The sequence below is a fragment of the Nomascus leucogenys genome, chromosome 4 (assembly GCF_006542625.1).
Source record: "Nomascus leucogenys isolate Asia chromosome 4, Asia_NLE_v1, whole genome shotgun sequence".
NCBI lineage: Eukaryota > Metazoa > Chordata > Mammalia > Primates > Hylobatidae > Nomascus > Nomascus leucogenys.
Window position 1 is genome coordinate 16,585,008 of NC_044384.1, and position 27,033 is coordinate 16,612,040.

General features: G+C 44.8%; 1 protein-coding gene across 1 annotated transcript in view; it reads left to right on the forward strand.

Moving 5' to 3' along the window:
* BCL2 (BCL2 apoptosis regulator) overlaps window positions 1-26,504 on the forward strand; it is a 196,575-nt gene extending 170,071 nt beyond the window's left edge. The window contains exon 3 of the mRNA XM_003264299.2: window positions 21,130-26,504. Within this exon, the coding sequence (XP_003264347.1) occupies window positions 21,130-21,264 (135 nt within the window). The 3' untranslated portion in view covers window positions 21,265-26,504. The remainder of the gene's footprint in view (window positions 1-21,129) is intronic.
* Window positions 26,505-27,033: the final 529 nt, after the last annotated feature.

Here is a 27,033-nt window from a genome sequence, read left to right on the forward strand (position 1 = left end):
CTGCCTGTAATCCCAGCCATTCGGGAAGACTGAGGCAGGAGAATTGCTTGATCCCGGGAGGCAGAGGCTGCAGTGAGCCGAGATCGCACCACTGCACTCCAGCCTGGGTAACTGACAGAGGGAGACACTCTCTCAAATAAATAAATAAATAAATAAATAAATAAATAAATAAATGCCTCATGTCCAGAGAACCATTTCTGTAGAGAGCCATATAATTAAGCACCGTGTTTGGTCCAAGCAAAAACTAGAGAAAGGGTTAAAAATCAGTATTATTAGTGACATCTCCTCTCTTCTTCACTGTTAATCCTCTGCCGGTCACTGTCATAACAGTGTTATTTTTCAGGCCTGAAATGAAAATTGGCGATTACATCAAGCAAAGAGTTTGAAAGGAAGGCTGGGTTACTGCATGATTATTTGGACTCTCCCTGTAAATATGTGAATAGTTCCAGCTTCCCCTCACATGGGTTAAGGTTAGCAGAATGACATCTCCCCGGGCTAGAAGAGAAACAGAGACAGAACAAGCGAAAGTCATCTGGCACCAGCCAACAGTTACAACTTATACATATAGCCAGGGACCAGTATGGGTCTGTGGCCTGTTAGGAACAGGGCCGCACAGCAGGAGGTGAGCAGCTGGCGAGCATCACTGCCTGAGCTCCGGCTCCTGTCAGATCAGTGGCGACATTAGGTTTTCCTAGGAGTGCAAACCCTATCGTGAACTGTGCACACAAGGGATCTAGGTTGTGCATTCCTTATGGGAACCGAATGCCTGATGATCTGTGTTGGAACAGTTTCATCCTGAAATGATCCCCCACCCCATTCGTGGAAAAATTGTCCTTCACGAAACACGTCCCTGGTGCCAAAAATGTTGTGGACTGCTGACATAAATGGGCTTGATTCTTTTCTCATAATGTAAACGTTATCAAAGAGACAGAGGTGTCAGCATAAGCACATCGCTGCTGCATGCACACTTATGACTTCGTGGCTCTGGGCAGGCCCGTTTAGCCGGGAGTCGTAGCTACATTTAGAGAGGCCGCGTGATTGAGTGGAAAGGCAGGATATTTTATGTCAGAATTCTGGGTTTGGGTTCTGGTTTCATAACTGATTAACTAGGTGTCCTTGGAAAAGTTACATATTCTTGGTCATCTCTAAAAGAAGGGTGACAGCAGCAATAACTTATCTGTGGCTTGTTGGGAGGACCACACTAGATGATATATGTGGAAGCACTTTCTCAACAACAGCGTGCCGTGTGAATATTTGTTTTTGTTTGTAACAGATACCTCTATAATAAGGAGAATGAGAAGGTTATTATTTCATCCTGTTTGTTCACTGTTTTTATTTAACAACTTTTTTTTTTTTTCCTACTACATTCCAGGCAGCAGGCCAGAGGCCAGGGAAATTCGTTGCCACTTCACAGTATCTCATTGCATCATTGAGAGGTTTACTCCTGATCCAGCACCGAAAGACCATTTTCGGCCTTTAAAAAATAAAAGTGAAAGTCCAAGAGCCAGAAAGATTAAGGATTAAGCTAATTTTTAAAATAACAAATGTTTTCTTATATTCTTTTCTCATTTATATGGTGCTGGTAATTTTTTAAATTAGATTTTCCTCTGGGCATTTTATATTAAAAATGATACAGTTCCCTGTCCCTTGTAATTGCATTTCTTTTGATTTTCTTTTATTATGACTTGCATATCACTGACACTTTTTTCCTGGAATGTTAAAAGTATACATCATCTGGCTAAAAAGGAAAAAATACTGACTTAATAAAAATGGAAAAGAGAGAGAGAGAAAATGGATATTCTTCTCTTTTGGTTCCAAACAAGGCAAAGTCCTCATTCCTCGTTCTTCATACATGCCAAGGTTGATGTCACGGATCCAAACCAGTTTTGAGTTATCTGAAATGGGGGGGGGTGGGGAATCGCAGTTCAACAATCTTCTGAAGCTTGAAAAACAAATTTGTCACAGTCTGATAACCCAAAAATGACTGATGGATTTTCTCTGCATTTTCCAAGCGGGGAGGGGTCAGGCATGGAGAATGAAACATTCTGAGAAAAGACTTAAATGTGGAAACATTCGGTTCAAGAGGGTATTCTGGGAGATACAAGAAATATCTCCTGGGGGCATCCAAAGGGAATAACACTCTAATCTTGAGTGATGTATGGTTCCATTGCCCGAGGAATAGGGATGAAAACCATAAACTCCTTTGGTTGGGGTATTAACTTATCATCAAAAGTTACTATAAATAATGGATATTGTTTATGGCTGAGAAGTAGGACACATCCAGAGAAGACATCCCTTAATTTTTCATAAAATCATCTCAGTGTTATTGGAATATGGCTTTCATGCCATTTGAGCTGTCGGAATATCTACTGGGTAGATTCTTAAGCAGAAATAGTTGGGACTTTAGAAACCCTGCCTGGGATTCTAATGTCTGGTGCCATGAAGATTTTGGCTTGTGTTTCTTTTGATGTCTAGAGTATCAAGAACATTCCTAGCTTCTATATTACGGCAGGTCACGTCCCGGCTTCTTCTAGTAAAACCCCCTCTAGGATTCAAGCCTCCATTTGCACCGGTAATAAACGTGATGGCACATTGCGACTTTGAATGCAAGCCAGCAGGGCTGCAGGCACCTGTTTCTCCCAGTGCCCCAACTGTATCAAATCCTTGTCATCCTCCCTGCTTTTGATGCACAAACATAAAACGGAGTCCCAGAATCTAAAAGTGATGTCACTTGAGTGTCACCAAGGACCTTTAGAGGACCATGGGGCATCTCTTCCTGTTATAAATGAGGCTCTCAAAGCCTGGAAAGGTGAATCCCTGGACCACAAGTGGAGGAACTGAGAAAGGGCGCGTCGACACTCAGACCCCACAGCTTGCCATTGTGTGGCTTGTGATAGAACCAAAGACATCAGAACAGACCAGCTTATCCGGTTATAAATCTAGGATAACATGATGAGCTTCAGAGCCAGAGGTTGAGCTCTGCTGGGACTCCTCCCCTCCAAAGGATGTGTTCCATTGCCCAACATTAAAACCTCCGAATTCTTGCTTTCTCGCTAAAAGGTATTACAGACGTGATGGCAGTGAAATTTTTTTTTCGCATTTAAAATTACCCTTAATAAAATCACTTTTTTCAGGTGGTGTACCAAGTTAGTAAAACATACCTGTTTGAATCTGTATTCCATCAACCATGAACTTATGCCTGGGGATCAAAAATTTCTTAAAACCCACCAGGCGTGTGTGTGGAATCATCCTAATACTTTTTTTGCAGTTTCTCAGGGTGTTTCAGTAGGTTAGGATTACCTCCAAAGACATTTAAATGATGTTTCAGGTTCAAACGGAAATGAAAAGCACATAAAATTGTAAGACATAAGAATTCCAAGAATTTGGCAGAGGTGAAAACGCACAAAGAAAAGATGAAATTTAGACGTTTTTATTCTGCTCATTTATCCAACACAAATCCCTCTCCAGTTGTCCCATAACCACAATGCCAGCATTTAACTCCTCAAGGGTTAAAGGAGGCTTGTAGAGCAGGCCTCTGGCTGACTCCAGCGTGGATCGCAGGCCTGGCGTCCTGTCAGACTTCCACGGTCAAATGGTAACCACACTGCCTCGAGTTACCTCGCTCCGTTTCTTGAGGGGGCTCAAGGACAGCCCCCATTTCCCCATCGGTGTCCATGACCAGGGTCCTTCCGCCAGGAGGAGGGCTGGAAGGTCCCTCGCAGCTATGGCCAAGCCCTGGCCGCGGCTGCAGGAGTCTCACTTGTTCCACTCAGCCAACACTTAATTTCTTTATGTATCTGAGCGAGTGGGGAATTAGTGTCTTCCAGGAAATTCAGGCTCTGAGTTTTCTGTCCTAGAATACAACAGGCAACTGGAGAACGGGTTGTGGGGATCGGAGCTGAGGAATGAATTTCAGCTGATAAAATGCAAGACAAGGAGTGAACGGGAAAGCAAAGGACAAAGTGAAGGAGGAAAAAATAAAGGGAATTTTGGCAGGGAAAAGGGATTTGGGAGATAGGACAGGAGTCCTGTCTGGGTTATAGTGAAGGCAGGGGAGCCAGGTTTGGGGGATCTCGGGGACGTGGGCAGTGTCCAGCCATTTTTTGTCTCCCACCAACTCCTCGCTGTTCAGCAACCCCACAGAGCAGGGTTTTGGGCATCCTGTGTGCTGAGGACAGAGCTGAGCTTATAGTCACTGTGCATGAAGGATGTTGTGATTCTGCTTTTTGTTAGTTCATCTTTAATTTGGTGTATTAGAGATGTTGCACTGAACACATTCCCTCTCAGCATGCAACTGCCAAAATGCTGAAAGAAAGTGTTTGGCTTGTTGGGTCTGACTGCAACAATCACAAACTTGCCTTGCAAACTTCTGGCCTTCCAGTAACACATCGAACATTAAAGGATTAAATGCTTGGTGAGCATAGCTAGGTTCTTGTAAAACACTTGGTGGGTAGGTTCCTAGGAATTTAAAGGTCTCTGCCTTTGTTAAATTATGAACATTTTTAAAATGTGAGTAGAGAAAAACTGTTTCCAGTCATGAGGAGTCACGAGGGGTGCCTCCGGGAGGAGAGAGACCATGCAAGGAGCAGGTGACCGGGCAGTGGGGCAAGTGGCCCAGGGAAGCCCCCCCATCCCCCTGGGTCTCCTGGGCAGTGGGGCTAGTGGCCAGGGAAGCCCCCTCTATCCCCCTGGGTCTCTCGTTTGAGGGCCTTATGCTCTGTCCGTGGTGTGGGAGCCACTTTCGTTCATGCACGTTGCAGACACAACCACTTTTGGTCCAGCAAGAATAGTTGAGCTGATCACTTGAAAGGATCAAAATCCAGTTGCCACTGTGGAAGCTCTGGGGCCACATATTTTAATATTCTAAATTAGGCCTGAAGTTGGATTTGTTTTTGTGACTCAAGGAAATTTTATTCTCTTTCACATTCTAGAATTCCCTGTGAAGCAGCCCTGTAAATAGGAGGGCTTTTCCTGAATAATATGGAAAGAATTTCTCTTTGGGGATTTGAGTCTATATCATACAACATTTTAAAATACTCTTGAGATGGCACGTGCAGCCCTAGCAACAGGGCCAGACCACAATCAGGGGCCGCACACGTTCCCGTGGGATCCAGCCTTGCACAGTGCCCAGGGCGGGGTGGGGGCGGGGGTGATGGGGAAGGTCCTGTGACTGGTGGTTTCTCCATGGTCACAGGGTCTTCTTTCTGTTGATGTGGCCCCATTCACTCTGACTCACCCCTGCCGGCATACACTGGCTTGCTTTAGGGTGGCCCCAAACTCCCATGCCACTTCCTTGCCCTGAACACCATTCTCGGTTTTCTTGCTTTTATTTGAAGTCCTGAGGCCTCAGCTCCTGTCTCACTTTCTGTCCGCCTCCCAGCCCATCTTAAACACTCTTGGTACATTTCTTGAGTGTTCCCTGTCACTCCTCAGGACTTCCTGTTTAGCCTGTCATATTTATTGCTCCGGGGGAGCCGGAGTTGGATCTTGTATGTCTTTTCTGCTTCCTTTGGGAGAAGCAAAATGTTGAAAAGGTACACATGCCTGGCAGTCACATAGTCCTGGATTCGAACCCCGGCTTTGCTGCAATGAGCTGTGTGACTTTGAGCAAGTTGTGTGCCCTTTCTGAAGGCGGTCTCTTCTGTCTAGTGTTGTTTGTAAAAGCCATCTTAATGGGCTTTGGCACCATAGTTAAATATCTTTCGTCATCCCAGATTTAGTGCCTGGCCAGAAGTAGATGCTAAATAAATACTTTTGAAAGTGGTTTGCCTGCGGTTGGATTGCTCCATTCAGGTATGTCCGAAGGCTAGATCAAAGCTAGCGGAAAGAAAGAGCTAGAAAGAACCATCCAAAGTTAGCGCCAATTATACTATGAAAAACATGTTGCCTGTGGGTCCAAGATTGGCCAAGGGGTTTCCTCAGTGGAAATAGCAATTTGCTCAACCTAAAATTTCTCTTGAAGCCTTCACTAGCCCAAACTTGAGCTTATTCCTATGACCTTAGGAGTGAATACCTCTGAGTCATCCCATTGGAAGAGCGTTTACTGAGTACCTGATTTGGGTGATGGGTATGACGTCATTCATGCCTTAAGGAGCTCATTGTCATGGAGTCAAGCTCACTATCTCCCCTGCAGCGCTCCGCACAATGCTGTGTGCAATGCAGGCGGTCAGTAAATGTTTGCATCCCTGAATGCAACCTGAGCCAACTTGCTCCAAGGTTTCTGCAATGGCAGCAAGGTTCTGCCGGTGCTACGCATGCATAGGCATGGCCACTGACCACTCGGCTGCCAGTCCCACCTGGAATGTTCTGGCTCTGCCCTTTTGCCTGAGGAATAGTCAGTGTATGAAGGCCCCGTAGCACAGTTCAAATCCCATTTGCAATCCAGCCAGCACATATTTGCATCCCTTCTGCAGGCAGGGTCCCCCAGGCTCGCCGCTGCAAGCTGCAAATGTGTCTGACCCATCCTGAGCGTTTGACGGGAAGTGACAGTTGCCTTGGAAGTGGATCTCCCAGGGGCACGACTTTTCTCGTGTTAAGTGCCCACTGCCGACAACGCTGACAGGCCTTGTACAGTGGGCACGTGTAGTGTTCTGACCTTGCTCCTGCCCCCAGCAGGCCAGCTTCACTGGCTTCGCTGTGAGAGCGTGTCTTTGGGTCAGGTCAGCCAGCTGTCAACTGTGCCCCTGGAGGTTGTGCTGATGGAAGATATTGCAGCCCCTCCACTCACTTAAAACTCATCCATGATTGCTTTCAGCTTCTCTTTTTCTCTTTCTCTTTGTCTTTCTGGGTCTCTGTGTCTCCTGTTTCTGTCTCTGAGTTTCTGTTTTTGCTTCTCTCTCTAGTTCTATATACAGCAGTATCCTTCTTGCAACAGAAAGCATACTGTCAGAGGTCCTTCACTGAAGCAGCTATTCAGATGAGAGGCCACGCCAGCGTATCTTGTCCATATGTTAATGAGCCAGGATCCAGAACCCAGGCTGACCTGGCCCGCCGTTTACCTGTCCTGGTACTAACAGCTGCTGCCACTGAAGAGACTGCATTTTCCTTGTGATAGAGAGGTCTGCTGTCTTCCCTGGGCACAGGAAGACCGTCTGATGAGGAAGGAAGAGGATTGTCAAAGAGCCAAGCAGTGTTCCTTGAAATGCATCTGGTTTTATTCATGTTGAGTCTTTCCAGGTGAACTGAACTAAATCATAAACTACAAAATGAAAGCAGATTTTTCTTAGCATGCCCATATGGAGCTCACCAAGGAGTTCACCACCATCCGTCAGCTCCCCTTGTCCCCCAGAGCACAGAGGATATAATTGTTCTTCTCTTACTGATCGGTAGATTGATGGTGTGGGTAAGAAGCCTCTCCCATGGGCTTCTCAGAGGATCATTGCAGTCACTTTGACGGTCACATAATGACCCATTGAGCTGCAGAACTGGGGAGCTGGGATCTGAGTAAGACTATTATACGTTGGGGTGCTTTTGAGTGGGATGTGAGCAGGTTGTGAAGGTTCAGCCATTTGTGACTTACCTGCCCCAAACCAAGAACAACAGAACCAGCACCATCTGGGGTGCATCTGGTCCTTGACAGATGTCTGGGCCTGCGGTAGGTCATCAGGGCTCCCTGGAGCCAATGCAGTGTGGAGCTTCCAGAAAAGATGCCCAGGCTGATTTCTTAACCAGTCCCGAAAAGCAAGTGCCAGACAAGGCAGGGCTGGAGGCTGGCAGTGCCCAGCTGGCTGAGGATGCCGCCTCCTCCAGCCTAGTCTGCTTTGCTCTTTTTCTTCTACATACCCTCCTCCAGGTCTGAGGCCACTTTCAGCAGGTTCCTATTAGGACATGCAGGTTCTTTGTACTCCCCCCACCAGCAGCCTCAGTCAACACTTACTGATTTAAACAAGTGAGAACCAAACATTAGGCCGCTAACTCTGGCCCTCCACGTTTAATAAATGAAGGACTCCCTCCCCTCACTGCCCCCAGCAGCGACGTCCTGATGACAGCGATTAGGCCAAGCTGCAGAACTTAACAAGCATCTGCTTTCAGTTCCCATTTTTGGCATATTTTCATGAATTAACTCTTGCAGTGGCAAAAATAGAGAGAGGCAGCCTGGGCCATGCCCCATGTTCACGAGTCACATGGCAGGCACAGGAGCCACAGCACGCTTGGCCCAAATCATGACCTACAAGTAGAGCATATTTGCCTGTCGCCAATCCCTGTGGAGCACACAGTGATTATGTTCTACTCACGTACGGAGACAGGTATGGACAGTGGCATGGGGTGGGGAGGAGAGCCACACGTGTGGCTCCAGATCCTAAGAAAAAAGAGTTGGTGGATCTATTCCAAACGCCAGTCTGCCTGTGGAATCCCCAGCCCCTATCAGGCAGTGGAGAGTCCTGTTCGGTATTGAGGATAAGCAGAGCTTCCCACCTGCTCCCTACTTTAAGCCACACTGATGTCACCAGTTCTAATTAAAATTGGCATGAGAGGCAGAGGGCTTTGTAGGCATATGGGGGTTGGGGTCTGGGACAAATAACCTGGATTATGCTCATAAAAGCAAAGAGATTGGAAGCACAGAGGCACATCGGAGGTCACAGCAGCTTGATTGCTATGCCAAGAAAGGCCTCCTCCTAACTCACAGCAGGAGGGTCTGAGGCCAGGTGGGGAGAAGAGCGTGGAGAAGTGGCGGATGGAAGAGATGGAGCACACAGAGAGGAAGCAGAGATCCTCTGCAATAGTTACAGTAACACAGCTCTGGCATGCACCAACAGAACCCAAGTCATATCCTCAAGGATGCATGAGAAAGAGTGAAGAATAAGGTCACTAACTAGGTAAGCCCGCCCAGATGGTAGAGCGGAGAAAAACTTAGACGCTCACTACGGCGGAGTTTTCAGATGAGGAGAATTGAAGGTCCCGGGATGAAGTGAGCTGCTCACGAGTGCCCTGATTGCTGCTCACGCATCCGACCCCTAACTTCTCATCCAGAACACAGACCACGCCACCTCCTACTACAGTTCTTCCTTTTTTTCTTTTGGAGAATGACAGAGGTGCACATTTTCTAACCAGCAGCATCTCATTCCTCATTACACTTGTGAGCAGAGGATCCATCACAAGCCAGTACTTCTGTGGAATTCCGTATGGTATAAAAATAGTTTAGTCCCTCTTCGTGTCATGTAAGGAATATAATTAAGTTCTTTTATTGGGATATAGTTCACATGCCATAAAATTCTATTTAAAGTGATCAGCGCATTGGTTTTTAGCATATTCAAAAGGTTATACAACCATCACCATTAGCTAATTCCAGAACTTTTCCATCACTCCAAAAAGAAGCCCTGTACCCATTAGCAATGACCCCCTAGTCTCCCCATCTCCCCATCTCCTGGGAACCTCTAATCTACTTTTTGTCTTTATGGCCTTGCCTATTTTGGACATTGCATATCAATGGACTCATAGACAGTGGGTGGCCTTTGTGCCTGGATCCTTCACTTGGCCTCATGTTTTTGAGGGTCATCCATGTTGTTGCATGTGTCAATGCTTCATTCCTTTTTTTGGCTGAGTTGTAAGATTCCATCATGTGGGTGGACCACATTTTGTCTATTTGTTCATCAGTTAGTGGATATTTGGGTCATTTCCACTTTTGGCTATTATGAATAATGTTGATGTGAACATTTGTGTACAAGTTTTCGTGTGAATGTGCAATTTCAATTCCTTTGGGTGTACTAGGAGTTGAATTTTGGGTCATGTGGTGACTCTGTTTAACTTTTTGAGGAATCAGCAAACTGTTTTCCCACCATTTTACATTCCCACCTGCCATGTGCAAGGGTTTCAATTTCTCAACATCCTCGCCAACACTTGTTATTATCTATTTTTAAAATTAGAGCCACTCTAGTGGATGTAATCTCTCCTTGTGGTTTCGATTTGCATTTCCCTAATGACTAATGATAGCAAAACATCTCTTCATGCACTTACTGGCCATTTGTGTACCTTCTTTGGTAAAATGTCTACCAGAATCCTTTGGCCGTTTTTAAAATTTAGCTACTTACGTTTTTATTGTTGAGTTATTATAATAATTAAGTTTTTTGCTGGACATATTTTCATGTCCAACACAATATCATAAAGTGTAAAGTTTGTCACTTTATGCTTGGGGGGAAGTATCACTTCCCCCCCCCAAACAGTGAAATAGCATAAGCCCAAAACAAGAGAGGGCTGAGCACCACAATAGGCAGGGCCCTCAGAAGCTCTGGCCAAAAGAAGGTAATGGAATGAGGAAGGTAGGAAGAAAAATGAAGAAACGTTGTTTTAAAGCCAAAACACTGGAAAGCAGGTGACTGACGCCAGTGTGTATATAGGCCCTTTCTTTAGCACCTCTTCAGGTGTGCCTTAAAATGGGGACAGGAGCATGGGCCTCTTCTCTCCTGGCAAGGCCACTGCTGGGCAAATGGGCCTACAGACACAAAGTGCTTTGAACTCAGTACTGAGAAAATTCTCAGGCCCATGGAAGCCACTGGGAATATTACCGAGCAGTTACTATAGGGCAGGGCATGTGTCTTATTTAGCTTTAAGCTAAATACTCAGCACCTTACAAAAATAGTTTGGTTCCTGAATGAATAAGCTCGCTGAAGATGAGATTTCAAAGTCATGTAGATACGGCCTTTAGTGTCTCTTGTTATGGTTTATTACACTAACCTGGTGAACCAAATAGCATAACTATTAACATATTTTTAGCACTTTTTGCCATAAATGCATTTCTTCACCCATTTCAGAAGTACGTCTTTTGAATTACTGGACTGACCACACCTTCTTGCAGGAGGGACATGAGCCCACAGGTGCCCTGCAGTATTTGCATAGCTAGTGCGGCAGTGGGGAACTTGGCTCTGTGCTTCCCTCCAGATACCACCTTCTACCCCTGCCCAGAAGGTAATTAGAATAAGGAATCCTCTGAGGTCCATCTCTGGAATAGCCAGCTCCGGCTCAAGTCTCCATTAGCAGGTGGTTGGGGCCAAGCCTCCTCTTCCCTGCCCCATGGCATAAGACATCTTTGCCCATTATTTTCAAACTGTGAAAATAATGCCAGAGAAAGGAAGCACCCATTTGGGCTTCTCATTTTTCAGCCTCCCCAGCTCCTGAGGGCCCCTGCCTGATTTGCATTGGACCAACTGTGGTAAGCGGGCAAGTTTTGTTTTTGTTTTGTTTGGGTTTTTCATCTCCTGCCATGTCTCCAGCAGGTTTCTTGTTACATCCAAATGATGCAGAGATTAGGTTTCACGAATGTCATTGGCCCATGATTCAACCAGCCCCTCCCCCTGGACCCAGAGTTCCTCCAAGATCAACCCCCAGGCACTGGAGTTGGCTTTGGAAAGGCAACTCCTTGTGCTTCTCACGCTCCCGTGCCTCTTCGCCATCTCCGGCCCAGGCAGCTGTGTGTCCTTCGGTTATATGCTCAAGGGTTATTTTTTTCCCTTTCCTTTTCCCCCAAACCCGGAAACAATATTTTGGGAGTAAAGGGAGGGTGCGGGAGGAAGAGTCACAGGGGACAGAAGCAAGCGTGCAGCTGCCAAAGCCACACTGCTCTGCAGACGGAACCCTCTAGACTCATTCAGCACAATGTGGCTGCGGAGGAAATCCTGCCGAGCGGATGATAAGGGGGGAAATGGAGTCACTTCCTCACCAGCTGCTTTATTCAGGTAGAAAAAAGTCCTCACTTCCTTGCGTGTGCTCTGCCGGCCACCACTCCCAGCTGCCAGGGCGGCTTGCTCCCCCTGTTGCTCTGAGCCAACTCTGGTGTCAGGAGAATCTTGCTTGGCGTCATGGAGCGCTCTCTCTGCAAGATGAGTGTCTGTCTACCCCACTTCCTCCCCCATGTCCTTTCTCTTTCTCCTGGCGTTGTCTCTCACCTGACGGTTGCATGTCATAGGCTCTGCGCGGCCACAGTAGTCACAGGTAGTATTGCCAATGAGTCTCCAGCGCTCTTCGTGGAATCTAGGATCAGGACGTACCCAGTGGTCTCTATGTTTGCATAGATGTCTAGAAACAGCCTCTGACCTCTGGTCATCTCCCATGCGCTGCACCACAGGCACCAATGCTGCCCCTCTTGCCAATGCCCTGCTATTGTCTTTTCACCCTCTTAGGCAGCACTTGTCAAAGTTTGTCTTCCTAATACTCCAAACACAGCAGCAGTCTCCTTGACAGAGGGGTTAGTGGCCAAATGAGTTTGGAAAATGCTACTCCCTTTCTTGGAGAATCAAGCACCTGTGAGTGGGGGTGATAATATTTACTAACCAATATAGCAGGGACACTGACCAGCACTGACCAGTCAGATCTCTCTGTGTCCTAGGGAACCGGCTAAACATCAGTCCCTGGGAGGAGGACACTAGAGGCTGCTGCTGGAAAAAAAAAAAAAAAAAAACTGAATTTTATCTAAGCCAGTCCTTTATTTGGTCTCTGAATACTCCCCTTTTAAAAAAATATTATCTATTAGGATGTTTGAAAAATCTGCCGTATAGTAAAACAAATCAGTTTATTTCAGCTCCACAAACATTTGCCGAGTTCCTAATGTATGACAGACACATGCTCCAGGGATCCAAAGATAAATAAAACATGGTCCTGCACCTCCAGGTGCTAATAGTTGAATGGGGAAGGCAGACATGTAAACAGATGATCTTCGTACAATACTGTAAACAGAGAACAGCCGAGGATTATTTAGCTCAACCTAGGGATTTGGAGAAAGTTGCTTGCAGAAAATGATTGACCTGAATCTCTGAATGAACCAAAGTTGACTTAAGAGTGACAAGCTGAGCAGGAGAACTAGGTTGGAGCCAGAGCATTGGGAACCTTAGACTTAAGCATGGAAGCAGCAGATTTGATTCTGAATGGATCACTCTGGCTGCAGTACACAGAAGTGATTTACAGGCAGAGCACAAGACTCAGACAGAGGCAGAGAGATCAGATTGGAAATCACAGCAGTGATCCTGGGGAGAGAAGGTAAACAGAGAGAGAAGTGTTCAGGTGGTAAAATCGGCCATCTACTGCCCTGTTCTGTCCTGTCCCCTGGCCCTTACCACTTCAGTGCTCACTAACTTCACCTCCAACTACAAGAGATGTGGCATCTGCATCTATTTCCTTGATGGGTACTTCACCTGTGACATGGCCAGCTAGGAGTGCTGGGGTATTGACATTCCATAGGAGCAACCTTCAACCAGTGAATAGCAGGAGTTGGTGTATAAATACCCCAGCTCCCTAGCCCCTCAGTGGGTTAACAAGAGATGCATGGTCTACACTGGCCCTCAGATTTCCCTGGCAGGAGTAAGCTCTGTTTGCCAGTAGCAATAACTTGCTTGATGAGGTAACTCATGCATGAGTCGTTTCCTTTTTTCTCTCCCTTCCCTGCTCCCCCTAGAGTTCCTAGCATTATCTCCCAAATAAACCACTTGCACTGAAATCTTTGTCTTAGGGTCTGCTTCTAAGGGAATCTAACCTATGGCCATGGGATTTACTGATGAATGAATATGGGGCATGAGGAAGAGAAAAACATCTAGGAGACTCTCAGGCTGTAGGTTTACTTGATGCCATAGCCAGGTTGAAGACAGGAAGAGAGGGAGGCTTGATGGAGGGAGTGATTATAGCTTCAGTTTGGGGCAGATTGATCGAACTCCCTAGGGGATGTCTTAGAAAGCAATTGGAATAAGTATTTGCCAGTTAGGGGAGAAAGTGAGACTGGATATAAAGATGTTAGGGACATTATCACAAGGGTGGTATTTAAGACCAAGAGAGAGATTGGCTAAAGAGAGAAAAGAAAATGTCCAGACAGAAGCCTGACGGGCAGCATCGAGAACTTATCAGAATAAGCCAGGGAGGAGGTGCCCATGAGGCAGACAGAGAGGAAATTCTTCAGGAGGAAGGAGGTAGCCCAAAGAGAGCAGAGTCACGGAAGACCCTCAGTGGTCTTGGTGTCCAGGGCATCAGAGCACCTAGTAAGATACAACCTCACACCTAGTGAATTTAGCCACATGGAGGGTATTGGTGGTCTTTGTGGGGGTGGTTTCAGAGGCACAGTATAGGAAGCAGCCCGACTGAATGGGTTCAAATGTGGGTGGGAAGTGAGCCAATGAGTGTGGCTTGGCAGCTTTTTTAAGAGGGCAGAGACAGAGAAGATAATGGTTAGGGTGGAGCACACATCAGCACGGACATTTTGAGGATACCTGAGGCCGGAAAGAAAGGATGCGATTAAAATTGTAATTGAGAGCAGGGACAATTGACGGAGAAAGGTTCCTGAAGCATTGGGAGATGGTGGAATCAGGGTGAAGGGTGGAGAGGAGCAGGGAAGGACAGGCAGAAATGGACATTTGTGCACGGGCCAGAGTGGAAAGCTGTGGTAATTCTTGCCCAATGATCCCAGTTTTCTCAGAGAAGTAAAAGGCAGCGTTCGCTGCCAAAAGGTGAAGAAGACGTGTGAGACAAGTGGTGGCTGTTGGGAACAGTCATCAAAAGGAACAGAAAAGATCTGACAAAGAGTAAAGAATTGCTCGGTGGCGTCAGAACTCACTGAGTTGAGAGACCATGAATTTCCAGCAGCACCTGCCTGCAAGGTTGGGTGACTTTCTTCAGCACCACTTGGAAGCCCAGATAAGACTTGCTTGGGCTGGAGTCCACGTTGGGGCAGAGAGGAAGGTCGAGATGGGAGAAAGCAAGTTGAGGGAGGCAGGGAGGAGGTTCCCTGGGCAGAGAGAAGAACCAGCTGCTTGCCAGCGTTCTAACCTGTGACGTGCAGGAGGCAGGTGAAACCCAGCCTTCACGCTCCTGTCCACCACGAATTTCCTTACGAATACACACTGTAAGGAATTTGCTTTACCTGTCAAAGTTTCACTCACCTCACTTATTTTAAAAAAGAGCTAATATCTTTATTAAACATTATTAAACCAATTCAGGGAATCTGAACATACTTTGAGGTTCCTTCCAGCTCAAAGTTTTCTGTTACAGTGATTCTCCCTTTCCTTTTTTCACCCTAACCTTAAAGTTGTCATGAGAGAAGAGATCCTCAGAGGTCCCCAAGGAGACAAAACTGTAAAGGCAAGAAAAATAGAAAATACCAAAGGCATTTGATAGCTGTGTTTGATTTCCCATTGGCATGGTCTGATTTTCTTTTTGCTTTCTTCTTACTGCTTATGAGACTCTGCAGTCTGCACGATACAAAATGGCGGCACCCATTGATTTAGTTTAGTTCAAATGTGCACATAGAGGCATTACCTCTCTCTAGAGTGTAAGCTCTTTGGGGACAGGGTGGCTCTTCTCCCTTAGAATTCCCTTCGATTGTATAACGTCTGCATGCATAGTCAGCTCAAAGACTGTAGAATGTAGGTGAATTTCTAATTTGCTTATAGCCAGCCAAGCCATATTAAATTTCCCCAGTATATAGAGAGCCGAGGACACACACTGAGCTTGGGGCCTGAACCTCTTATTGCAGGCATTGGTCTGAGGGGCAGAGCTCTTGTGAGTTCTTCTGGGCCAGGGTCTAAGGAGGCCCTCACTTAACCGGGGGACTGTTGCATGGTTCTAGGTCATGGCTGCTGCCTGGGAGTCCATGTCTCCCTCCTACTAGACATCATCTCCCAGCATTTTTGTCTGTCGAATTATGGAGTCTGGATTTTTTTCAGTTTAAGTAAGCACTTAGAATGTAACATTATTCTACGTAGTATATATTAAAATATATTTCGTAAATAGTAATATACATGTTTGTATTGAATTAGAAAAGACAGCTAAGGAAAAAAATCAGAATAGCCTCATAAATGCCATGTCCTCATGCCTACTTCTGCCTTCAAAGATAATCACTGTTAACATCTTGGCGTTTTCCTTTATATTATTTTTTTCTGTATGTGCACATATATATGTTAGGTTTTTACAGAAGTGGAATCATGTTTTGCTGACCGTTTTGTCCTGCTTTACTCAATATGACGTTAGGAACACAATTTCTTGCCAATAACTATAGGGTATGACTTTTAATGCTGAACAGCATTCTATCATGTGGACGTGCTATCAGTCATCTATTTTCAGACATTTGTTTCCAGGTTTATGCTATTATACATAATCTGTGCACTTTATTATTTTTCCAAAATAAATAACTGGAAGTGAAATTACTAACAAAACCTTTTTTAAAGCCTTTTGATATGCATTACCAAATTCAAAAGGTCTCCATGTTTACCTTTACCTGGGCATAAGGGTTGTTTTGGGACCCCCGCCCATATCCCCAACCATGCCATTCTTTTCAGCACTTAGAATTAACGTTCTCTTCCATTCTTGACAATCTGACCTTTTTTTAAAAAAAAAAAATCTCATTTTAGGTTTACGTGAAATTTCTTGAAGTGGACCAGGCGCAGTGGCTCATGCCTGTAATCCCAGCACTTTGGGAGGCCAAGGTGGGAGGATCACTTTAGGCCAGGAGTTCGAGACCAGCCTAGCCAACATGAAACCCTTTCTCTACTAAAAATACAAAAATTAGCCGGGCATAGTAGAGGGTACCTGTAGTCCCAGCTACACGGGAGGCTGAGGCAGAAGAATTGCTTGAACCTGGGCGCCACTGCACTCCAGCCTGAGTGATGGAGCTAGACTCCATCTCAAAAAAAAAAATTCTTGAAGTTTCTGAAGGGAAAAGGAAAATGTTGGAGGACGGCGGCCTCCCAGGTGGGAGTGCTCCACAGCCCAGAGGGGTGAGGACACCTTTGCTGAGTTTAGGAGTCTTGACCCTGGTCTGCTCCCGTCCACACCTACCTGGCCTGGTTCCAACCCTGCAGCAAGGCTGGGGCTGGGAGTTTGGCCATCTTGTCCCCTTGGGCCAGCCCTGGGTGGAACTCAGATCCTCTGTGGCCTCTGAATTGGAAATTTATGGAGAAGCCACTGTGGACAGAGCCACCAGAGCTGAGGCCCTGCCCACCTCCTCCTCATGGGAGGAGCTGGTACGAGCCTTTCCATGTGAACCTGTGATCTGTGAAGTCGGGTAAGCCCTTGCCAGTCCTGACATGAGCAAGGGACACAGAGCTTCCTAAATATATAGACTGGGATTTTGTACGAATCACATGACGACCCAGGTTTTCTTTTTCCCTCTTTGTTGCTTTTAATACATAAAATGAGCATGTGTTTATTTAAAACAGCTTTCAAACTTAAACAAATAATGACAGACTGTTCAAACAGACTTCGGAAATCGCCCTAATCAGGATGTTTGAAAAAGCAAGAAGACTTTCTACGAAAGAAGCTTTCAGCCACAGGGTCTCCTTTGCACTTTGGAATTGTAGAAGGGCAAAGTTTAGAGGCCAGATCCAACCTCCAGGGGGTTAAATGACTTGCCCTCTAGCCCTACACTCTAATAATGTATAAAGAAGGATAGATAGGTAAGCATTGTATTATCACTTCCCATCTTTGACCAGAACACGGGATGTATACATTTTAATTCATAATTCCTATAGAAATTACGGACTATCCTCAGATCGGAAAGCTAAGAGAGGAAATTGCTTCTGTAAAATGGCAGGCTCAGCAGAACTTCTTGGGGGAAGGGCAGGTTGAGTAGGTGCGGAGCGGATCTGCAAGAGGACAGACGAGCACGGTGTTTGTTCTGCCACGAGCTCACTTTCTGTATCCAATTTACAAATGGCTTTGAGTGACCTACGTTAATCTTCACAATAATGAATTTTATGGCTATGGATGAAGTCAATGAGGCTCGGGGTTGGGTTATCTGCTCAAGGTTATAAACTGATAAAATGTCAAAGCCAGGGTTCACCCAGACTCCTCCTCCAAGTCCCATGCCCTTCTCAGCCCCCTGGGATGGCAACAGCACCTCTGTGCTGAGGCTTTGGGCCAAGAGCTGCTAGTTTAGCTCATCTCACTCTAGAAGTGACATTGTTCTGTGTAATGCACGTCAGAAATGGCCTGTTAGGTTCATGAGAAGCACTGTTATTTGTGTGGGGGTGAGGGTGGTGAGAGGGAATTATTCCAGCTCTGAGGAGGTGGGGATATTTGGGACAGCATTTCTTCTGCTCTCCAGCACTGTGTACCAGGCCAACTGGGAGAAAATGCCAGCTGGAGTGTGTCCCTGCATCCTCTGGTTTCCCAGGATGGCTTCAGGTCCAGAGAGGACAAATGATCAGGGGCTTAGTCCGATTCAGATTTTGCCACACAAAACTCTGTTGATTACTAAAGGAATTCAGAGCCCGGCCACTGACCTTCTCAATGTCAGGCTGAATTGCAGACAACCTATTGCCAGTGCCCTGACGAATTTGGGGCGTCTTTTGGCTGGGCTGTTAGGGGTTTCAGCCTGCCCATCCCTCAGAGAGAGAAGCATGGATGGGAGGACTAGTTGACATTTGCAGCCGTGTCTGTGACGTCTTGGGTTGCTCCCTGGAAGAGGCAGAGTTCCGGCTTGTGGCGAAGTCCTGACTCCTTCCTGCCCCACTGATCCCTGCTTATATAGAGAGGGGTGTGCATCTTGGCAGACAATCATGATTGTGCCTTAGCTCTGTGCTAAGAGCACTAAACACACATTTTATGTACGTCTATTGCCTCGCTTTTCTAACACTGAAATTTAGAAATGTTTAACAATAGATATTTAAAAAGAAGAAGAAAGCCCTTGCGCCCTCTCCTGGTAAAAGTTAACCAAGGACCTCCAAAGATGCAGAAGGCCCGCTGGTTGTGCTGATTTGACCAATGCTGTTGACACACAGGATGGGTCATCTGTTCTTCTATGGTCTGTGATTACAGAGCATCTTATAAACCAGAGTTTCTCAGCCTCGGCCCTGTTAGCACTGGGGGGCTGCCCTGTGCATTGTGGGTTGCTGAACAGCGTCCGTGGCCTCTGCCCACTAGATACCAGTGGCACCCTCACCCCAAATCATGACCACTAAAAATGCTTCCAAACATTGCCAAATGTCCCCTGGGGGGCAGGATCACCCTCAGTGTGACCCTCGCCCTAAATCCTTGCCTGCCTTTTGTAAAAGGTGGCATTGGTTGGAGGGCAATCCATGAGAGTGTGCGGATGGCTCAAGGCAAGCCCTTCATGATTTCTGGAAGCAATATTGATGACTGGTCAATTGAGGTCACTTCTAGGAGTTTATTTCAAAAAAGCAACTGAACAAATAGACAAGAATTTATGTACAAAAATATATCATGATATTGTTTATAATAGCAAAAGATGTAAACACTATAAAAATGAATTTTTTAAAGTATGGCACATATTATATATCATGAAAATAATTGTATAAATCTGTATTTAATAATGTGGAAAGTTACCCTAACAATGTTTTAAACCCTCATCAAGACTACCTCAGGATTCTCAGAGGCTGTTACATATAGAAGGAGTAATTTCAAACAGATTCATAAGCATTTGGGTAAAGCATTAAGCCAAAGACAGAATTTAAACCAAGGATTGTATTCAGAAAGCTTAAGTGAACCAACATTTACTACGCACCTATGGTGCACCAAGACCATGCCCAGCATGAGGGAGACAAAGAGAATCCCTGGTCCCACTGCTACAGCCCTTGCCCCAGAGAAAGGGAACCCCTCTGTGTACTGTTGGAGCCCCTCCCAACAGCGATGTCCAGGGTCATGGTATGTTACTGTTTCCTGTAATAAAATTGTGTGCCTTGAGTCAGGGTTGTTGGGAATAATGTGGAACTATTCTTGTTTTCTTCTTCATCCTGAATAAATCAGAAGTAAAAAGAATTCATTTACTGATTTATGTATTCAAATATTCATTCAGAAAGTTATCCAAATACTCATTGGACACAAATGTGAAACATAATCTCCCCAGAATCTAGGAAATGAGCAATTGGTGATTTGCTCAATCCAAGCCCATCCAGAGGGTGGACTTTGCTACAACACACTACAGACCCGACTTGAGATGGAGAGATAGGAATGGAAGGGAGACACCCTTTTTGTCTCTCAGGGACCTGCAGGTCCAGTGACACACCCCTGATCTCCTGCCTTGTGAGATCCACAATTTGAGTAAATGCAGAGTTGTGGTCGTCCAGTCTAGCCACCCCCAGGAGAAACCCCCTGACAGCTCCCTTTCTCCGGGAGAACCTTGACCTTAGAGGCTGGCACTGCACCAGTCAAGGCCGCCCTTGGCCCCTCCACCAGCTGAGCCCTTGGCCAACCAAATGCTCTCACAGAGCTGCCGTTAGCCAGGCCAGGGCATCGGCAGAGAGAAGGGTGCTGGTTTCTATCTGGGTTCAAAGCCTGGCTCTGCCGTTTGTTAAAAAGTCTCTTATTCCCTGCAATTCTCAGCTTTTTCATCTTCAGAACAGAAACAAAATAACTTAGTAAGATTGGTACAAAGAATTAGCTGGATGAGAAAGCTCACACCTTTAATCCCAGAACTTTGGGAGGCTGAGGCAGGAGAATCACTTGAGCCCAGGAGTTCAAGACCAGCCTGGAAAGCATAGTAAGACCCCACCTCTACAAAAAAATTTAAAAATTAGCCAAGCATGGTAATCCTAGGTACTCAGGAGGCGGAGGCAGGAGGATCACTCTTGAGCCCAACAGTTCGAGGCTGCACTGGGTCGTGATTGCACCACTGCACTGCAGCCTGAGCAACAGAGCAAGACTCTGTCTCTAAAAAAAAAAAAAAAAAAAAAAAAAAAGTTTGGTACAAAGACTAAAATAATGCATGTCAGACATTTGATAAGATGTCAACATTCAATCAAGGAGTGTGACAGTCATCATCATTGCTAGATTTTATTACTTTTGTGGTTGGGCGTGCTAGCTAAAATTGCAAAACCTCTGATATTTTCTAACTGCCTCTGCTGTTTTTCTCCTCGGCCCTTAGCACTCTCTCCTACACCATGTGGTAATTTATATTAATTGCTGTCTATGCTGTTCCACTAGATGGAAGCTTCGTGAAGTAGGAACCTTTAGTCTATTTTATGCACTGCTGTATCTCTAAGATGCCTGGCATGTAAATAGGGTCTCAATAAATATGTCTTGAATTAATGAAAACAGTGGTTTCTGAATCACGGCCTCCAAAGAGCATTTGCCTTTTCCCCTCTCACCCTTCTGAAGGTGCCCAGGCTGCCCTGGCAGGATGCCTCTTTCTCTGTGGGGTGGCATTCTCTGCTCTCTCTCTAATACTCTTTCTTTTTCTTTCCTCCTCTCCCCCAACTGCAGGATGCCTTTGTGGAACTGTACGGCCCCAGCATGCGGCCTCTGTTTGATTTCTCCTGGCTGTCTCTGAAGACTCTGCTCAGTTTGGCCCTGGTGGGAGCTTGCATCACCCTGGGTGCCTATCTGGGCCACAAGTGAAGTCAACACGCCTGCCCCAAACAAATATGCAAAAGGTTCACTAAAGCAGTAGAAATAATATGCATTGTCAGTGATGTACCATGAAACAAAGCTGCAGGCTGTTTAAGAAAAAATAACACACATATAAACATCACACACACAGACAGACACACACACACAATTAACAGTTTTCAGGCAAAATGTCGAATCAGCTATTTACTGCCAAAGGGAAATATCATTTATTTTTTACATTATCAAGAAAAAAAAGATTTATTTATTTAAGACAAGTCCCATCAAAACTCCTGTCTTTGGAAATCCGACCACTAATTGCCAAGCACCGCTTCGTGTGGCTCCACCTGGATGTGCTGTGCCTGTACACACAGATTCGCTTTCCATGTTGTTGGCCGGACTAACTCACCATCTGAAGAGCAGACGGATGGAAAAAGGACCTGATCATTGGGGAAGCTGGCTTTCTGGCTGCTGGAGGCTGGGGAGAAGGGGTTCATTCACTTGCATTTCTTTGCCCTGGGGGCTGTGATACTAACAGAGGGAGGGTTCCTGGGGGGGAAGTCCAGCCTCCCTGGCCTGAAGAAGAGACTCTTTGCATATGACTCACATGATGCATACCTGGTGGGCGGAAAAGAGTTGGGACTTCAGATGGACCTAGTACCCGCTGAGATTTCCACGCCGAAGGACAGCGATGGGAAAAATGCCCTTAAATCATAGGAAAGTATTTTTTTAAGCTACCAATTGTGCCGAGAAGCATTTTAGCAATTTATACAATATCATCCAGTACCTTAAGCCCTGATTGTGTATATTCATATATTTTGGATACGCACCCCCCAACTCCCAATACTGGCTCTGTCTGAGTAGGAAACAGAATCCTCTGGAACTTGAGGAAGTGAACATTTCGGTGACTTCGGCATCAGGAAGGCTAGAGTTACCTAGAGCATCAGGCCGCCACAAGTGCCTGCTTTTAGGAGACCGAAGTCCGCAGAACCTGCCTGTGTCCCAGCTTGAAGGCCTGGTCCTGGAACTGAGCCTGGGCCCTCACTGGCCTCCTCCAGGGGTGATCAACAGGGCAGTGTGGTCTCCGAATGTCTGGAAGCTGACGGAGCTCAGAATTCCACTGTCAAGAAAGAGCAATAGAGGGGCGCGGCTGGGCCTGTCACCCTGGGGCCCTCCAGGTAGGCCCGTTTGCACGTGGAGCATGGGAGCCACGACTCTTCTTAAGACATGTATCACTGTAGAGGGAAGGAACAGAGGCCCTGGGCCCTTCCTAGCAGAAGGACATGGTGAAGGCTGGGAACGTGAGGAGAGGCAATGGCCACGGCCCATTTTGGCCGTAGCACATTGCACGTTGGCTGTGTGGCCTTGGCCCACCTGTCAGTTTAAAGCAAGGCTTTAAATGACTTTGGAGAGGGTCATAAATCCTAAAGGAAGGATTGAATTGAGGTGTCATGGATTAATTGACCTCTGTCTATGGAATTACATGTAAAACATTATCTTGTCACTGTAGTTTGGTTTTATTTGAAAACCTGACAGAAAAAAAAAAGTTCCAGGTGTGGAATATGGGGGTTATCTGTATATCCTGGGGCATTTAAAAAAAATCATTGGTGGGAAACTATAAAGAAGTAGCAAAAGAAGTGACATCTTCAACACATAAACTAGAAAATTTTTTTTCTTCCAGTTTAGAATCAGCCTTGAGACACTGATGGAATAACTCTGTGGCATTATTGCATTATATACATACATTTATCTGTATTAACTTTGGAATGTACTCTGTTCAATGTTTAATGCTGTGGTTGATATTTCGAAAGCTGCTTTAAAAAAATACATGCATCTCAGCGTTTTTTTTTAAATTGTATTTAGTTATGGCCTATACACTATTTGTGAGCAAAAGTGATCATTTTCTGTTTGAGATTTTTGTCTCTTGATTCTTCAAAAGCATTTCTGAGAAGGTGAGATAAGCCCTGAGTCTCAGCTACCTAAGAAAAACCTGGATGTCACTGGCCACTGGGGAGCTTTGTTTCAACCAAGTCATGTGCATTTTCATGTCAACAGAATTGTTGATTGTGACAAATATATCTGTTGTCCCTTTGACCTTGTTTCTTGGGCAATTCCGCATATAATTCATGTTATTCAGGATTACATGCATGTTTGGTTAAACCCATGAGATTCATTCAGTTAAAAATCCAGATGGGGAATGACCAGCAGATTCAAATCTATGGTGGTTTGACCTTTAGTGAGTTGCTTTACGTGGCCTGTTTCAACACAGACCCACCCAGAGCCCTCCTGCCCTCCTTCCGCGGGGGCTTTCTCACGGCTGTCCTTCAGGGTCTTCCTGAAATGCAGTGGTGCTTACGCTCCACCAAGAAAGCAGGAAACCTGTGGTATGAAGCCAGACCTCCCCGGCGGGCCTCAGGGAACAGAATGATCAGACCTTTGAATGATTCTAATTTTTAAGCAAAATATTATTTTATGAAAGGTTTACATTGTCAAAGTGATGAATATGGAATATCCAATCCTGTGCTGCTATCCTGCCAAAATCATTTTAATGGAGTCAGTTTGCAGTATGCTCCACGTGGTAAGATCCTCCAAGCTGCTTTAGAAGTAACAATGAAGAACATGGACGTTTTTAATATAAAGCCTGTTTTGTCTTTTGTTGTTGTTCAAACGGGATTCACAGAGTATTTGAAAAATGTATATATATTAAGAGGTCATGGGGGCTAATTGCTGGCTGGCTGCCTTTTGCTGTGGGGTTTTGTTACCTGGTTTTAATAACAGTAAATGTGCCCAGCCTCTTGGCCCCAGAACTGTACAGTATTGTGGCTGCACTTGCTCTAAGAGTAGTTGATGTTGCATTTTCCTTATTGTTAAAAACATGTTAGAAGCAATGAATGTATATAAAAGCCTCAACTAGTCATTTTTTTCTCCTCTTCTTTTTTGTCATTATATCTAATTATTTTGCAGTCGGGCAACAGAGAACCATCCCTATTTTGTGTTGAAGAGGGATTCACATCTGCATCTTAACTGCTTTTTATGAATGAAAAAACAGTCCTCTTTATGTACTCCTCTTTACACTGGCCAGGGTCAGAGTTAAATAGAATATACGCACTTTCCAAATTGGGGACAAGGGCTCTAAAAAAAAGCTTCAAAAGGAGAAGAACATCCGAGAACCTCCTCGGCCCTCCCAGTCCCTCGCTGCACAAATACTCCGAAAAAGAGGCCAGAACGACAGCTGACAGGGTCTATGGCCATCGGGTCGTCTCCGAAGATTTTGCAGGGGCAGAAAATTCTGGCAGGCTTAAGATTTGGATTAAAGTCACAGAATTAAGGAAGCACCTTGATTTAGTTCAAACAAGAAGCCAATATTCTCTCCACAGCTCACTTACCTCTCTGTGTTCAGATGTGGCCTTCCATTTATATGTGATCTTTGTTTTATTAGTAAATGCTTATCATCTAAAGGTGTAGCTCTGGCCCAGTGGGAAAAATTAGGAAGTGATTAGAAATCGAGAGGAGTTATAATAATCAAGATTAAATGTAAATAATTAGGGCAATCCCAACACATGTCTAGCTTTCACCTCCAGGATCTATTGAGTGAACAGAATTGCAAATAGTCTCTATTTGTAATTAATCTTATCCTAAAACAAATAGTTTAAAAATGTGAACTTAAACTCTAATTCCAATTGTACTTTTAAGGCAGTGGCTGTTTTTAGATTTTCTTATCACTTGTAGTTAGTAATGTACACCTACTCTATCAGAGAAAAACAGGAAAGGCTTGAAATACAAGCCATTCTAAGGAAATTAGGGAGTCAGTTGAAATTCTATTCTGATCTTATTCTGTGGTGTCTTTTGCAGCCCAGACAAATGTGGTTACACACTTTTTAAGAAATACAATTCTGCATTGTCAAGCTTATGAAGGTTCCAATCAGATCTTTATTGTTATTCAATTTGGATCTTTCAGGGATTTTTTTTTTTTAATTATTATGGGACAAAGCACATTTGTTGGAGGGGTGGGAGGGAGGAAGAATTTTTAAATGAGTAAAACATTCCCAAGTTTGGATCAGGGAGTTGGAAGTTTTCCGAATAACCAGAACTAAGGGTGTAAAGGACCTGTATTGGGGTCGATGTGATGCCTCTGCGAAGAACCTTATGTGACAAATGAGAAACATTTTGAAGTTTGTGGTACGACATTTAGATTCCAGAGACATCAGCATGGCTCAAAGTGCAGCTCCGTTTGGCAGTGCAATGGTATAAATGTCAAGCTGGAGATGTCTAATGGGTATTTAAACAATAAATGTGCAGTTTTAACTAACAGGATATTTAATGACAACCTTCTGGTTGGTAGGGACATCTGTTTCTAAATGTTTATTATGTACAATACAGAAAAAGTTTTTAATAAAATTAAGCAATGTGAAACTGAATTGGAAAGTGATAATACAAGTCCTTTAGTCTTACCCAGTGAATCATTCTGTTCCATGTCTTTGGACAACCATGACCTTGGACAATCATGAAATATGCATCTCACTGGATGCAAAGAAAACCAGATGGAGCATGAATGGTACTGTACCGGTTCATCTGGACTGCCCCAGAAAAATAACTTCAAGCCAACATCCTGCATACCAAGCTCAGCACAGAAGATGGGAACACTGGTGGAGGATGGAAAGGCTCGCTTAGTCAAAAAAATTCTGAGACTATTAATAAATAAGACTGTAGTGTAGATACTGAGTAAATCCATGCACCTGAACCTTTTGGAAAATCTGCCGTGGGCCCTCCAGATAGCTCATTTCATTAAGTTTTTCCCTCCAAGGTAGAATTTGCAAGAGTGATAGTGGATTGCATTTCTTTTGGGGAAGCTTTCTTTTGGTGGTTTTGTTTTTTATTATACCTTCTTAAGTTTTCAATCAAGGTTTGCTTTTGTTTTGAGTTACTGGGGTCATTTTTGTTTTAAATAAAAATAAGTGTACAATAAGTGTTTTTGTATTGAAAGCCTTTGTTATCAAGATTTTCATACTTTTACCTTCCATGGCTCTTTTTAAGATTGATACTTTTAAGGGGTGGCTGATATCTTGCAACACTGTACACACAAAAAATATGGTAATGATACTTCACATGGTTAAGGTAAAGTAAGTCTCCAGTTGGCCACCATTAGCTATAATGGCACTTTGTTTGTTTGTGTTGTTGGAAAAAGTCACATTGCCATTAAACTTTCCTTGTCTGTCTAGTTAATATTGTGAAGAAAAATAAAGTACAGTGTGAGATACTGGTTGTGCCTGGAATTGTTTATAATGTGTTAACATGATTTTGCCCTGCCATTCATCATCATTACACAAGACTTTGAAAAGCCTTCTTAACAAGCCAGTAAAATCACCAAGACCCTACTCTAATGAAGCCCTCAGGGATCAGGCTAAGGGATTGCCTTACAGGTGAAACCACCTTAGAAGGAGACTCTTGTTTCTTGGTAATAACCCTCCTGGTTAGGTACAAGATAGACCAGTCTTGAGTTCTACTCCCTGGGAGAGCTACTGTTGCTGTTGAGTGTGTTCTTCCATATAGACCAGAGATCCCAGCCTCTGCAATTTATAAGATGAAATGTGTATGAAAAAGAGGGAAATAAGCTGAAAGTTCTGTTTTGAAGTCAACATTTTTAGATGGAACCAAAGCAGCTACTTGCTTTGGAGCAGGTAAACCCTAAATGGCAAGGGATCTGATGTTTCCCACTGGGTTCAGGACCTGATACCCTAATCCTCAACCCTTCAAGTCACATCACTTAGACTCAACTAAAAG